This window comes from Solanum pennellii, chromosome 8, assembly GCF_001406875.1.
Source record: "Solanum pennellii chromosome 8, SPENNV200".
In the NCBI taxonomy this organism is placed as follows: Eukaryota; Viridiplantae; Streptophyta; class Magnoliopsida; order Solanales; family Solanaceae; genus Solanum; species Solanum pennellii.
In genome coordinates this window covers 16550774-16563473 of record NC_028644.1, presented here as the reverse complement: position 1 = coordinate 16563473, position 12700 = coordinate 16550774, and the positions used below count along the sequence as shown (strand labels likewise).

Sequence of the window (12700 nt, the reverse complement as noted above, 5' to 3'; positions counted from 1 at the left end):
CATTAATCCTTGTTGTTTTAAGAGAATGAACAGTTGGAGAACTAAGGGTCTGAGGACGGGAGCAGCAACAATTAGGGGTAATCAAAATCCACACCGGGCTCTAGCTAAAGGAGTGGCCATGCCAGTTAACCCAGCTGGGTTGACTAATGTTGAGGTGAGGGCATCTCTAGCCCAGATGGAACAGGATATCACAATGCAGGCCTAGGCTATGACTGCCCAAGTCAACCGGCAGGATGTTCAGAGGGAAAACCTACCGGTTCGCAACATGGCTGACAGACTGCGAGATTTCACGTGGAAGAATCCTCTAATTTTCACAGGGGCTAAGACATCAGAAGATCCTCAGGAATTTATAGACGAGTTGCATAAGATCATGGTGGCCTTAGGGACCACTGATATTGAGAAGGCTGAGCTGGCTTCCTACCAGCTCAAGGATGTTGCACAAACTTGGTGCAAAATTTGGCAAGATAGTCGTGTCCTAGGTGGAGTGCCAGTCACATGGGAGCTGTTCAAGACAACATTTCTGGAAAAAGGTTCTTCCCTAGAGAGATGAAGGAGGCCAAGGTTGAGGAGTTCATCAACCTTAAACAAGGATCTATGACGGTCAGGGAGTATTCCCTGAAGTTTGTGAAGCTATCAAGGTATGTTACTTCCCTTAGTATTTAATAACAAAAATGAGGAGAGTACTTAGATTTGTCGAAATTATCCAGGTTTGCTACTTCCTTGGTTTCGAACAGAAGGGATGAGATGAGCAGGTTCCTCACAGGAATCAACGGAGACCTAGAGAAGGAGTGTCGGTTTGCGATGCTCCATGATAATATGGACCTTTCTAGGTTAATGGTGCATGTCCAGCAGGTAGAGGACAGCCGAAAGAGGAGAGGTGTACGTGATATTAGGAGGCCTAGGCCTCAAGATCAGGCAGGTCCCAGCCATGGAGGCCATAGAAATAATTTTGGCATCTATGAGCAGCCCAAATTCAAGAATGGGCAACAGAGTTCTGGGAATTCTAACCCACAAAGAAATACAACACCTAGAGGAGGCAGACCCGAACCCAAGGGGGGCAATGGAGGATAGATGCAGCGTCCAAAGAAGACTTGTGCTAAGTGTGGTCGAGCTCACAGTGAATAATACAGACAGGGCACTAATGCCTGCTTCGGTTGTGGTAAGAGTGGACACATTGTCAGAGACTGTCCCCAGAACAGAGGTCCGGCTGGAGGTAATGCTCAACCTAGGCCTACCCCACAGAGTGCAGCAGCAGCCGAGCCTCCCAAGAGGAATAGATTGTATGCCCTGAAAGGCAGCGAGGAGCAGGAGAAGTCCGTTGATGTGGTCACATGTATGATGCAAGTATTCTCAACTTCTGTTTATGCTTTACTTGATCCAGGGTCTACGCTTTCCTTTGTGACTCCTCTGCTTGCCCTTACTTTTGAAATACTACCTGAAAAAATGCATGATCCTATAGTTTTTAGTACGCCTTTAGGAGAAAATGTGAGAACTGATAGGGTATACAAGAATTGCCCAATAGTTGTGAGTGGCAAGGCTATGTGTGCAAGCTTGATAGAGTTACCCATGCATGATTTTGATATTATTCTCTGCATGGACTGGCTTCATAGCTATTCTGCTTGCTTGGACTGTCGTAGTAGAGTGGTGAGGTTTCGCTTCCCTAATGAAGAAGAGTTAGTCTGGGAGGGGTACAATCTGAATCGTCCTAACCCCTTGATTTCAAATCTTAAGGCCAATAAAATGATGGCCAAAGGGTTACTATTTCATCTAGTAAGTGTTAATGATTTAGATCATGACGTTCCTTTCATAGACTCGGTGCCTGTAGTAAATGAATTCCTAGATGTGTTTCCTGAAGATTTGCCTGGAGTCCCTCCCCTTCGAGAGATTGACTTTGGTATCGACTTTGAACCCGATACTAAACCAATCTCAATTCCTCCTTATAGAATGGCTCTAGCAAAACTCAAAGAGTTGAAGCTGCAGTTAAAAGATCTCACTGATAAGGGTTTCATTCAGCCGAGCATATCCCTTTGCGGCGCTCCAGTGTTGTTTGTAAAAAAGAAAGATGGGACCCTTAGAATGTGTATTGATTATCGGAAGCTAAAAAAAGTCACTATAAAGAATAAGTATCCACTTTCCAAAATTGATGATTTGTTCGATCAGCTACAAGGTTCTAGTTTCTTCTCTAAGATTGATCTTCGTTCAGGGTATCATATGCTTAGGGTTAGGGATGGGTATATCCCAAAAACAGCTTTTCGTACCCGTTATGGTCATTATGAGTTCTTTGTTATGTCATTCACTCTCACGAATGCCCTTGCTGCATTTATGGATCTCATGAACAGAGTCTTCCGTGAATACCTCGACTATTTTGTCAATGTATTTACTGATGACATTCTCATCTACTCTAAGACCAAGGAAGAGCATGAACAATATTTGAGACTAACCTTGCAGGCACTTAGACAGCATCAGTTGTATGCCAAATTTAGCAAATGTGAATTCTGGCGGAGATCAGTGACCTTCCTGGGCCATGTTGTGTCCGATCAAGGTGTAGAAGTAGACCCCAAAAAGACTTAAGCGGTTAAGAACTGGACAAAGCCTCTTACTTCATCGGATAACCGTAGCTTTCTAGGATTGGCTGGTTACTACCGCAGGTTTGTCGAGGGCTTTTGTTCCATTTCTGCCCCACTTACAGCCTTTACAATAAAGAAATCCAAGTTTGAATGGACGAAGACTTGTGAGAAGAGTTTCCAGGAGCTCAAGGACAGACTCACTTCAGCCCCGGTGCCTACTCTGCCTAAGAGTGGAGAGAATTACACTGTCTATTGTGATGCATCTTGGGTTGGTTTGGGATGTGTTCTTATGCAGACTGGTAAGGTGATAGCCTATGCTTCAAGAAAGCTCATGGTTCATGAAAAGAATGATCCCACTCATGACTTGGAGTTGGCAGCTGTGGTGTTTGCATTAAAGCTGTCGAGGCATTATCTGTATGGAGTACATGTGGATGTGTTCACGGATCATAAGAGTCTCCAGTACATGGACATGCAGAGGGAGTTCAATTTACGGCAACGCAGATGGTTTGAGCTGTTGAAGGATTATGACATGAATGTGCACTACCATCCAGGTAAGGCTAATTTTGTGGCTGATGCTTTGAGCAGGATGATCATGGGGAGTACAACCCACGTTGAGGATGAGAAGAAGGAGCTAGTGAAAGAGGTACACAGACTAGCTAGACTGGATATGCGGTTGGTTGACTCATCTAGTGGAGGTGTTTCAGTTCACCCTAGTTCTGAATCATCCCTGATAGTTGAAGTCAAAAAGGGTCAGCATCTTGATCCTGTGTTGATGGAGATGAAGGACTTAGTGTTGTTAAAAATGAATGAGTCTTTTGCTTTGGGAGATGATGGCATACTTAGAAACCAGAACCGGTTTTGCGTACCAGATGTAGATGATTTACGGACCAGGATTGTTGCAGAGGCCCATGGTTCCAGATATTCCAAACATCCAGGTTCCACCAAAATGTATAATGATCTTAAGAAGATTTATTGGTGGGATGGCATGAAGAAGGATATTGCAGACTATGTGACTAAGTGTCCTCATTGTCAGCAGGTTAAGGCAGAGCATCTTAAGCCTGGTGGTCTGACTCAGATTATTAAGGTTCCGACTTGCAAATGGGAGGCCATTAATATGGACTTCATAGTTGGTCTTCCGAGGACTAGGAGGCAGCATGACTCCATATGGGTTATTGTTGACAGATTGACTAAGTCTGCCCACTTTATCCCTTTGAAGTCTACTTACAGGGCGGAGGATTACGCGAGACTCTACATTGATGAGATTGTGAGATGGAATGGGATTCCTTTGTCTATCATTTCAGATAGAGAAGCTCAGTTTACGTCGCAGTTTTGGAGCTCTTTCCAGAAAAGCTTCCGCACGCAGGTGAAACTTAGCAACGCCTTTCAACCTCTGACAGATGGGAAGGCAGAGCGCACTATTCAGACATTGGAGGACATGTTGAGAGCGTGTGTGATTGACTTTAGGGGTAACTGGGATGACCATCTACCTTTGATAGAGTTCTCGTATCAGAATAGCTATCACTCCAGCATTGGGATGGCACCATTTGAGGCATTGTATGGTAGGAGGTGTAGATCTCCAGTTGGGTGGTTCGAGGTTGGAGATTCATCTATTTTGGGTCCAGAGATCATTCATGAGACCTTGGAGAAAGTTAGAATGATTAGGGATAGGTTGGCTACTGCTTACAGCCGACATAAATCATATGCACACAACAGAAAGCGACCCTTAGAATTTAACGTTGGTGACCAGGTTTACTTTAAGATATCGCCTATGAAAGGGGTGATGAGATTTGGTAGAAAAGGGAAGCTGAGTCCGAGGTTTGTAGGACCATATGAGATCCTACAGCGTGTGGGTGATGTGGCCTATGAGTTAGCATTGCCGGCGGAGTTACCTTCTGTTCATCCAGTCTTTCATGTCTCTATGTTGAAGAAGTGCCTAGGTGATCCAGCATCAATCCTACCTGTAGAAGGTTTGGGGGTTGGTGAAGACTTGTCCTATGAGGAGGTACCTGTTGAGATCTTAGACAGACAGGTCAAGCGGCTGAGGAACATGGAGATTGCCACAGTGAAGGTTATGTGGAGAAATCATCTTGTGGAGGGTGCTACGTGAGAGGCTGAGTCCGACATGAGATCCCGATATACCCGTCTTTTCAACTCTTGAGGCTAGGATTCCTACTCGTAAGACTATAGTTCTTATCTCTTCGTATTTTGTTGTTATTGGCTGATTGTACATAGCAAATAAGTTATGATCTGATTGGCATTATGATGTGTAATGGTAGTGTCATTCGGGGACGAATGTTCCTAAGGGGGGGATAATGTAACGATCTAAAAAAATATTTAAATAAATAAGAATAAATAGGTATTTAAGGGCATAATGGTCCTTTCGCGTATTAATTAAAATAAAGCATATTTGTATTAATTTATTTTAAATTCTATTTGACTAATTCTGGAATTAGTCTCCTAATCCTAATAGTTCTCTCTCCCTCATGCTTCTTAACTCTCTCTCTCACGTTCTCCATCTTTCTCACGTTATTCTTCCAAATATCATAAGTTCTTCACGCTTGAAGAACTCACATGAAATTTTAAGAAAAACAAAGCAACCAAAAACATTAAGGCGAAGAGAAGTTGTTCGTTGAATGGAGTGGACGTTGAGGTAACTTGGACTTATTTTTGGAGAGAGTTTTGGCTAGCGAATTCTTCGTTTGAACATCAATAAAGGTATGGGTTTCTCTCATTGAATTCTTCCTCCAAGAGTAATTTCCTTCGAACGTTTCTTAAACTCTTGAAACTAAGGTCGTTCCCCCTTCATATATCCTTGTCCTTTGCTCCGTAACGAATTTGTAGGATGGGTATTTTGGGCTGCTAGATTTTTGCATGAATGATGTGTTTAAATTAAATATGAATGTATTTATGTGTGGAAAATCACGATAATGATCATCAAAATATGACCGGAAAAGTAAATGTATATGCATGTATAGGGCAGTGTTTTAGTCACTGTTTTGGGGGTGTATAAGTTGTGTATTTATTGTGTATTTTTTGTGTGTATTGGGTGTACAATGTGATGTTCATTATTATGAAGGATAGTGAATTGAATAACCACCTTTTAGCCAATTAAACTTATGAACAATGTGCCTAAAAATGAGTTGAATAATGACAAGAAATTTCCAGATTTGAGTACTCTATGAAAAGGTTAAAATCTGTGTTTAAAAGGAATATTAAATAAGTGAGGTCAATGGGAATTGAACCCAAGACCTCACAGGTTAAAATGGCTAGAAAAAAAATGCGTTAAAGGGGGATTCGAACTGGGGCTGGGACCAGCGAATTTCGCTAAAAAGAAAAAAAATGGGGCTGGGGGGAATCGAACCCTCGCCCCTGTCTTGTGCGAGGAAAAGGAAACGAAAAGAGGGCTGGGGGGATCGAACTCGCGACCCCCAGCTACGCGCAAAAAAAAAGAGAAACACGAGGCGTGGGAATCGATCCCACGACCTCAGTACGCGAAATTTAAAAAAAAATGAGGCAGTGGGGATTCGATTCCACAACCTCACCGCAGATGCCCATTTAAATAAATTAAAGAAGGAGGGGTTGTGGGGGTTCGAACCCACCCCCTTACAGCCTCCTTCTCAGCGAAATTAAATGAAAAATAAGGGGGGCTGTGGGGGTTCGAACCCACAACCTCCCCACTCAAGCGAATTTAATTCAAAAAAAAAGATTTAAATTAAAATTCTAATTAAAGTGGAAAATTAATTCTTTCTTGTAAATATTGAGATTTAAATTAGAAGTGGAAAATTAATTCTTTCATTTAAGTGTTGAGATTTAAATTAGAATTCTAATTAAAATAGAAAATTATTCTTTCATGTAAACAATTGAAATCTAATTTAGAATTCTTATTAAAATAGAAAATTTATTATGTCATGAAAATGTTGAGATTAATTTAGAGTTCTAAAGTTATGAATATGAGAAATAAAATCAATGAAAAATATAAATAAAATCCAAATAATTCAAGATTTGGGTTCCCGTGGCCAAACCTCCGTATTGATACATAAGTCATACGTGAGTAAAATATTCAAGAATAATGCCATCTACTTAGATCAAAAATCAAGATCTTGGTATATATACAAGATACATAAGTCTTGTAATACACAATCTTAGGAAAATAAGAATCACTTAACGAACTATAGATGAAGCTCCATGGCCTGTATGTATAGACACATAAGTTTAACATACGTTCAAAAATAAGTGAATCTAAGATATACGTAATAAATGAAGAAATGAACATTCACATAATAAGAGATGAGTAACTATGAAAAATAAAGGTGCTAATAATGAAGAATGTGGTGACAATCATGATGTGAGGCTACTGTATATGATGAGAGCAATCTCAAATGAGCCTAAGTAAATGTTACCAATACGTACTCACCAATGAGAGTGTAAGATAATGAAGAGACCAGTCTATATGAACACTATAATGAAAATATTTAGTTTAAAACACTTAATACTAATGATGAGATGAGAAATCATCTATTGTGCTATGATGTCCTCATACTAGAAGCCAACTTCCATGATGTATGAGTTGAATGTAATGGAACTTTATACCGAGCATCGATAGGCTAGCTATGAGCAGTGATGCCTTCTTTCGGGAAGGGCGGATGTTCACGTAACTCTCATGAGATAAGACTGTCCGGCTTGCCGGGTATGGGTCTCCATACATCTCCTAGTCTTTGAAACTATATTGCCACTATAGGGATCTGGCGTGGTTAAATTCCCATATACGCTAGCATGTTATTGAATCTCTTTGGCCAGTGATTCCACCCTTTTTTTCGGTGTGGGGGAGACACTGGATTTCATGATGCTCATATGATCTATGTCGGTTAAAGTTAAAGTTCCCAATGAATGAATAAGGCCAGCCTCAAATGAATCATATAAAGAAATGAATGATACCAAAGGTGTTAGGATAGGATAATCAAGAGGTGAGCTAGATTCAGGTAATGACATTAGGTTATTCCTGATCATTGCACAACAAACCCGATGAAAGTCTTAAACTACATCCTAGGTATAGCTGGTGTTCGCACTTGCCGATGAATGAATTGAAATGAAATACTTATGAAGGAATGAAGCAGAGTCTGTGTTTGCTAAAGAAGGCTCTCTAGTTGAGGTCCCATATGTTGAGCCCTCATTTTGGAAAGTCTTAAGGTTAAGTCTATGATACTAAGGTCTCATGGTAAATGAATGAATAATATGAAAGAAACTATGTGTTATATGTTATGTGATATATGAAGATGTTATGTGTTGTGTGTCATACGATAATTATAATGATGCATGTCACTCTCATGGCATAACTTTCCCAATCTCAATTTAGCAAGTCCACTGACTTGACTTCCAAGCATCATGTTGTTAGAAAAGAGCTATTCTTCCTCATGCATGTCCTTGGTGTGTGCTTGCATATACCCATACTTAGTACAAGTGTGTACTAATCCAATACAAACATCTACTTTTAGGTGCAGGCACGGGTGGACGGTAGAGCTACAGGTTTGTTGTTGCAGCTATCCGGACGTCATCATTCATCTGGAGTTTGGTAGGTCCTCGTGCTTTTGAGGATGCTACTTTTTTACATTCTAGCGTAGTTTAGAGTTGAGCTAGTGGAGCATGTTCCACTAGCGTTTCTTTCCTGTTTTGGTTAAGACTTTGTATTGGGGTTATTTTAACCGATATACAATTAATACTTAATGAATTGTTTCTTTCAGTTTCTTATCTCTTAATTGTTAGATGGTTGATGATGAACGATTACGAAATATAAAGAATGTTTAACAAGTATGATTAAAGAATAAAAAATTTCAAAGTTTCCGCTAAAATTAACCTATGTAAAGTAAGAATAACGTAAGTAGGCTTGTTTGCGACCTCTGAGAGGTCAACGACGTCGATCTCGTCTGGGGTCTGGATTCCAGTCGTGACAGATTTGTTTTGTTAATATAGTGATCATAGTCGATATTTAACGTATAAGGAGCATTAGTGAGAACAACAAACACCCTCACCTGTCAATTAGATTTTAAGCTCATGAGCAAAAATATCGCGTATCAATACAGCAAAAGTAACAACTTTATGCATGACCAAAACAGTGCATTCATTGCACCAGCTTTCTTGTGATGGTTGAATTCATGACTTTTTCCTCTAGGTACGTGTACTAGTCGGGGTAATTCTTTACCATCAGTATCTAAACCTCCATTTTGACCTAGGAAGACCTGGAAATGATAACAAGATACAAAAACATAATGCTAAAACTTGCAACACACGACAAAATTCTATGTTTAACAAGAAATTCTATTCTACCTTCCCTATTCATTCACTTTATTGCTGCTTTGTAAAGTTTTAAATGTAAAATTAGCAGGGACATATATACCCTTAATAACGTTGTTTTAACATATTTTTCAGGTAGTTTAGTTGAGACTACTCTGAAATCTAACATAATCAATGGTCATGAATGATCGAATTTTGTTCTCATTACTTATTTTTCATATATATTTCCAACAATGCCTAAACAAAACTTTGCATCACAGGGAAACAAAAACATGAACTGCAGACCTTGTCTCTCATCTTTCAATAATAAACGGCTCCAAAGCCACCTTTTCAAATCTTATTGAAAATGCTAAAGTTATCAGTCAACTTATAAAGTTCTTCATATGAAAACTCTACTTATTTGTCCATATGTATGTTTGAAAGACATTATGAAGAATCATCAACAAGGTCAATGCCATAGGCCATATGTATTAGAATATGTTACGAGTAATAAACTAAGGAAGTTCTGGTGGTTCTTCACATGGTTCAAACATATTGTAATCACATTGGGAGTAATAAATCTAGCAATAAATACATCCCTGAAGTTGAAATTTTATAATGAAGTAGAATATTGGCTATCTTAAAGTGCAGGGTTGAAATTATTTTTTTAGGTAATCACGAAAAGGCTTAATTTACAACCATGATAGACATTTTCATTTAGAGGCTTCATTCAGAAGGAGTTTTGAACTAGAAATTTGGGAAGAGCAAATAAGTAGAAAAAGAAGAGGAAGATTTACAGTTATCAGGAGTAGGTGGATGGGATTGACCAGAAGCTGGATATTTGCTGCAATAGAACGAGTTTTCCATAGCCATACAAGGAAAATGGTAATCAAATAATGCAAGGCATGACTGTGTATTAGAAAATAGAGATCCTCGTTCTTTTTGAGTGATGTAATATGCATACCAATATTATTCTCTTTATCTAATATACAAGGAAATTAAGTTGTCTGAAGAAATATAAGTGAAGAAACCACATTGGACGGCTTCCATAAGAACCTCAATCAAGTCAACAATAAGAGTAGATACGCAACAGAGAATACTATATTCCCTTGTTCCATTTGTTGTTTTTAGTAAAGGACTACGACTCCAAATTTTCTAAACAAAAAAGAAGAAGCCAACAGAGAATACTAACTTCAAAAGTAATTATGTTGTATAATTGAAAACGAGTAATGGACTAAAGATTAGCTTGTAGAAAGTATAGTGAGTACTACCGAAAAGATGACTAACCTCACAAAGAGTACCAGTAATGATGCAGATTCACTATACTGCCTCCAATGTCCACTACCTCATAATAGGAAAAAATAAATATTTACATAACAATCAGGATTCATATATACAGATTAGAAATCAGTTTCATAATTTTACGAGGAATACATCAGAGATTGATCTCTTGTAGCTAATATGTTTTTAATAACACGGAATGAGAGTGCATAACACAAAAGACACTGCATAATGATTTTCCCGAGAAAGTAATGTTTTTCACACCAAGACGGCACAAAATTTATAAGACTTACATCAGGATAAACTTCACTGTTTGAAAACATCGCAGCTGCTTCATTTGCATTAAGTCGTAGTAAACAATTACTAATCTTTTCATGAATGGTCAACATCTCTTCTTCATTATTAGGGATATCAACAACCTTAATTTATGTAGTTGTGGTCTTAGTTTTCCCTTTACAGTATGAAATTAGTGATAGTAAGTAGGGGTGTGCATCGGTCGGTTCGGTTCAGTTTTACATATAATTGGTTCGGTTTATCGGTTTTCGGTTTTAAAATATGCTAACCCAATAATAAACCAATAAGAAATTTTTATCGGTTTATCGGTTTTTGATGTTATCAGTTCGGTTTCGATTAACCCAATAAGAAAATGTCGATCAAATAATATATAATAGTACGTGTGTTATAATTAATGTTACCAACTTACCGCCAAAACATAATAGAAAACTTTGAATGTTGATCAAATTACTAACATTCACAAACATGCAAAAGCTATCGCCTACAATTACGAACTAGAATTAACACTAAAATAAAATATTTCAATGAGACAATCTTGAACAGTTGCTTGATCCACGAGATAATCAACAAAGTTCTCACCAATTTCTTAACCAAAAAATCACATAGCCTGAGAAGTTAATATTGAATCTATTTATGTATTAAATTATGTATATTTAATATTGAGAAAGGGTAAAGTATTAAATAACTATAGTCTTATTGGGTTATCGGTTTACCCAATAACCCAATAGGAAAGATCGAAACCAACCCAATAACCCAATAATTATTTTTTCTTAACCCATTAAAAATCCAATAACCCAATAACATTTTATCGGTTCGGTTTATTGGTCGGTTCGGTTTTTGCACACCCCTAACAGTAAGAAGAAGGATGCAAAAAACTTGCTAATTACCAGGTGACCTAAGCATATTCTGACAGTCATGTGAAGGCATTAATCCACATAGTTGTCCCCTCATAAAGACTCGGGATAAATGTTAGTTTTGGATAAACAAAAAATGGTCAATGGCCTCCACGATAATCTTTAATAATCATGTGGCAGCATAATATACTCACAAAGTATGGTCAGAAGAACTGAATGTCATGTTGAGGCCAATGATAGCTTGGACAGTCTAAATCACATTCTGCTTCATCAAAGAAGAAGCAAACTTACAAGGCTATATATCCCAAAGAGGCCGGCATAAATCTGAAATTTCAATGTTGCTAGAGATCAAATAATCCGAAAAAGAGAATTATATTACAGAAATAAAAAAACCGATATCATTTAATGGTCTATCAAAGACATCTTTTTAGTTCCAACAATACTCCTTTTGATAAAAGAATAGACAATTTATTTCCATTAATGCGGAGATTCAACATGATATACAATATTAAAAGGAACTAAATCAGACACTATGCATTATTAATGATTGAAAAACATCTATATAGGTAATTAACATGTGCCAAACAGTGAAGATTTTTTTTCATATAACTTTTGCTGTAAATTTTTAATTACTTCAGCCATCACAAGGAAAAAAATATATATTCTAAAATTATCAAAGTCATGATCCATATTTAACTTTTAAATGATGATTTTCCATGAAACGTCATGAAAAAAAAAGGATTTTGTCCACAAAATTAAAATCTCACCTACGAAGAACATTTAGACAGCAATAGATTTTGATCCAAAAGTTATTTTAACCTTAAGTTCCTTCATAATATTGCTTGAAGGGGTGATTATACAGAAAAATTTAACTCATGTTCGTAACGTTTTTAGTGGTAGAAACAAAATATCGTGCTTTCAGCAAACAATAATATAGTAAGTATGCACTTAAAAAAGCATGATTTTGTGAAATAATACACCAAAGATATAAGTGTCATCTTCTAATTTCTCTTAGGGATTATAAAGTAAATCTCGCAACAGTGTTCACTAAGAGACTCGTGATAAGATCAATTTCCTCTTTCTTTATACTTTAACCAGGAATTCTATCATAAAATCTTCATGTCGCCTCTTAAAAAGACATTGATAAACTTAAAACAAACTTCATATTTATATTACAATATGATAACTACTATAATCAACTCAATTTAATCTCTAAAGATAATTAATATATATTTTGAGTTTTGAGAAGTGAATGAATGGAACAGTATTGAGTAACATAATAATTTGTCAAACCTAAAGTAGCACGCAAAGACTATAGATCTGGAATAGTAACTGCTAAAGACTAAATCGAATATGTAATAGAATTACAAGTAAATATTATATTTACAAATGTCATGCCCTGAGCTACCCCCGAGAAGCGGACACGGAACCTAGGAC

The 12700-nt window shown here is 37.7% G+C and overlaps 1 protein-coding gene across 1 annotated transcript; it reads left to right on the top strand.

Annotated features, from left to right (window-relative positions):
• The first annotated feature begins 208 nt into the window (after positions 1-208).
• On the top strand, positions 209-3934 carry LOC107027509. Its single transcript, XM_027919265.1, has 5 exons — positions 209-408; positions 735-915; positions 1135-1333; positions 3503-3651; positions 3869-3934. Exons 1-5 carry the CDS (start codon positions 209-211, stop codon positions 3932-3934), a joined length of 795 nt encoding a protein of 264 aa, XP_027775066.1.
• Positions 3935-12700: the final 8766 nt, after the last annotated feature.